Genomic DNA, 2,507 nt, shown 5'->3' on the forward strand with positions numbered 1-2,507 from the left:
GACTGCCTATGACTCTGTCTTTAAAAGGCGACATAAGATTCTATTTTGAAGGGCAACTTATGGTTCTGGATTAAAAGGCTACCTATAGTTTTGTTTCAAAAGGCTGTCTATGATTCTGTCTTTAAAAAGCGACATATGACTATATTTTGAGAGCCAACTTATGGTGATTGTAGTAAAACATAATAAACTAAACATATGAAAGTAGCGCTACGTACAATCTAACGTGGAATACAGATACAATGCCAAGCTTCACTCTTTGAGATGCACCTTAATCTATTGCACAATGATATCAATGCAACCATTAAAGCTGTCTCATCGTCTTGGCGGACAGAGTGTACCGTCGACCTCCCTTGTTATTGTACAAATCCTACTCTACACAGAAAGAGTTCGTATTTTATATTTGCATACGTCTCTCTGAATAAACCTCGGGACAATTTTCTTCACTGCCTATGGTTACTTAATACTTTATTGCTCGTTACTATTGGTCAGCGTTATCGGGATTACGTACTTGTCACCGAATGTTTGGACCGAGTAGCCGTCGATACCCGCGTTCTCAAAAGCCGCTGTAAGATGTGTCAGAATTAAAATGGGTGAGATGCCGATTCAAATATCTGCTCAATTCGGATCAATGTGAAGGATCAGGGCTATATGTATATTTATCGATATCAAGAAAATGATACCATGAGATATATAATACCACGATACCAGAACACCCCAAAGCTCACACAACAAATACAAATGCACACACACAACACACAAATAAATACACCAACACGCAGGAAAACATGTAAAATATCCATAAACACACACGCACAAACAAAATGCATACATACATACACATAACAAAAGCGTGCGTATACGCAAACGCACATACTCGGCCATGGACCCCACGCAAGCCTACATGGCCTCACAACACACAAGCGCAGTATACACCCATCGGCGGAGAGGTCGTTTTGTTGATGGCATGTAGTGCTCAATCAATTTATATAAGGGTATCCATGTGGCATACATACGCATGCGGTGTATTTGATGTATATGTATGAAATACACGCAGCAAATCATGTGATGAGCATCCGTGTGACATATATACATGAGGTGAATTTGGTACATCGGGAATGCTCACGCGGCAAATGATTGGATACTCTCAACACAAATAGAGTTTATACCCCGCACATGTACCGTACACATCCAACACAAATGAGATCGCTGAACATACCAGCAGGTATGCCAATGTCCGCTAGGAACCTCGCTTCGCATTCCGTCTGCGCATGATACAGAGGGTGGGCAAGCGTCGTGGTTGGGTTTAGTTATGGTGAGGGTGTATGCAAGTCTAGCTACGTAAAAATATTAACGTGCACGTCTCGATACGTGCCAGTACTGTATTTTAGTGGAACTACATAGCAAGCAAATTTAATAACAAGCTATATTGAGACTAGAGAGTGAGAACTTCGAACACGGCGTCCGCAGAGTGTTGGCATCTATATAAAAGCAATAAAGTGCTGACTCCTATGAAAAATGTATTTTTTTGATGGTACCAAGCAATTACCACAAAATTGAAAGAAAGATAAACTGAATGCGTACACATGACGTGCACAAGCCTATGCACGTCCAGATGTACGCGTGTCCATATAAACTTATACGTAGCTACACACACGCATCCTATACTATATACACACACACAACGCGAGACACATACACTTCGTAAGCCGCCCACAGGCAGCCCAAGTGCCACTATCCAGCGTGGTGTGATGATTTTTGAGGGGTCGTAGTACTCGCCGGTGTCACCATTCATACCACTTGGCAAGTCTATAGAGATAACATTCGCATCGCAAGTTTCCGCCCTAATGTGAGGTGTGAGGTGTCCAATGTGAACGTGTAATTCATGTTAAAATTGACATAGCTTGATACACCAAAAGTTCGGTTAGGTGTTTGTGTATTGTGCGAATATGTATGCGAGCATGATTCTTCTGATATCTCACATCTCAATCACGAAATCGAGTAAGTTTATGTATTTGCATAATATATACAAACTTAAAAATATATAACTGTACACATGTCATGAACCCACAAATAGTCCACCTACCAATCCATAAGCTCTGTGGCTAAGTCCGATGGTGCCGCATCCAACTCAATGCCACAGATCCCATCTACCACTAGATCTACAGCCACATCCCCCAGCGAACTGTATGATTAAAGAAAACAGGTACATCAATATAACAAGTCTATGGATAGAACTGGTGTATTAATAGAACAGGCTTACATATAGTACAGGTATATGAATAGAATAGGTATATCAAAGGAAAGAGAATGTCAATCGATTATAATGCACGGATTCGAAGCCACAGATACCATCTATCGATTATACACCACCACAACCACGTCATGACACAGGGCTATAAATAGTACAAGGTTGTGAATAAACTATATTTATATATATATATACATACATACACAAACACACACACACACACACACACACACACACATATACATACATACATACATAC

General features: G+C 40.4%; 1 protein-coding gene across 1 annotated transcript in view; it reads right to left on the minus strand.

The window, feature by feature from the left end:
- Positions 1–446: 446 nt before the first annotated feature.
- The window catches only part of SARC_07309 (hypothetical protein), a gene marked incomplete at its 5' end in the record, with an annotated part of 6,900 nt that continues 4,839 nt past the window's right edge, over positions 447–2,507 (minus strand). Inside the window, 4 exons of the mRNA XM_014298761.1 lie at positions 447–563; positions 1,217–1,262; positions 1,697–1,841; positions 2,084–2,182. Of these exons, the coding sequence (XP_014154236.1) occupies positions 466–563; positions 1,217–1,262; positions 1,697–1,841; positions 2,084–2,182 (388 nt within the window). The 3' untranslated portion in view covers positions 447–465. The remainder of the gene's footprint in view (positions 564–1,216; positions 1,263–1,696; positions 1,842–2,083; positions 2,183–2,507) is intronic.

This window comes from Sphaeroforma arctica (genome assembly GCF_001186125.1).
Source record: "Sphaeroforma arctica JP610 unplaced genomic scaffold supercont1.571, whole genome shotgun sequence".
In the NCBI taxonomy this organism is placed as follows: Eukaryota; class Ichthyosporea; order Ichthyophonida; genus Sphaeroforma; species Sphaeroforma arctica.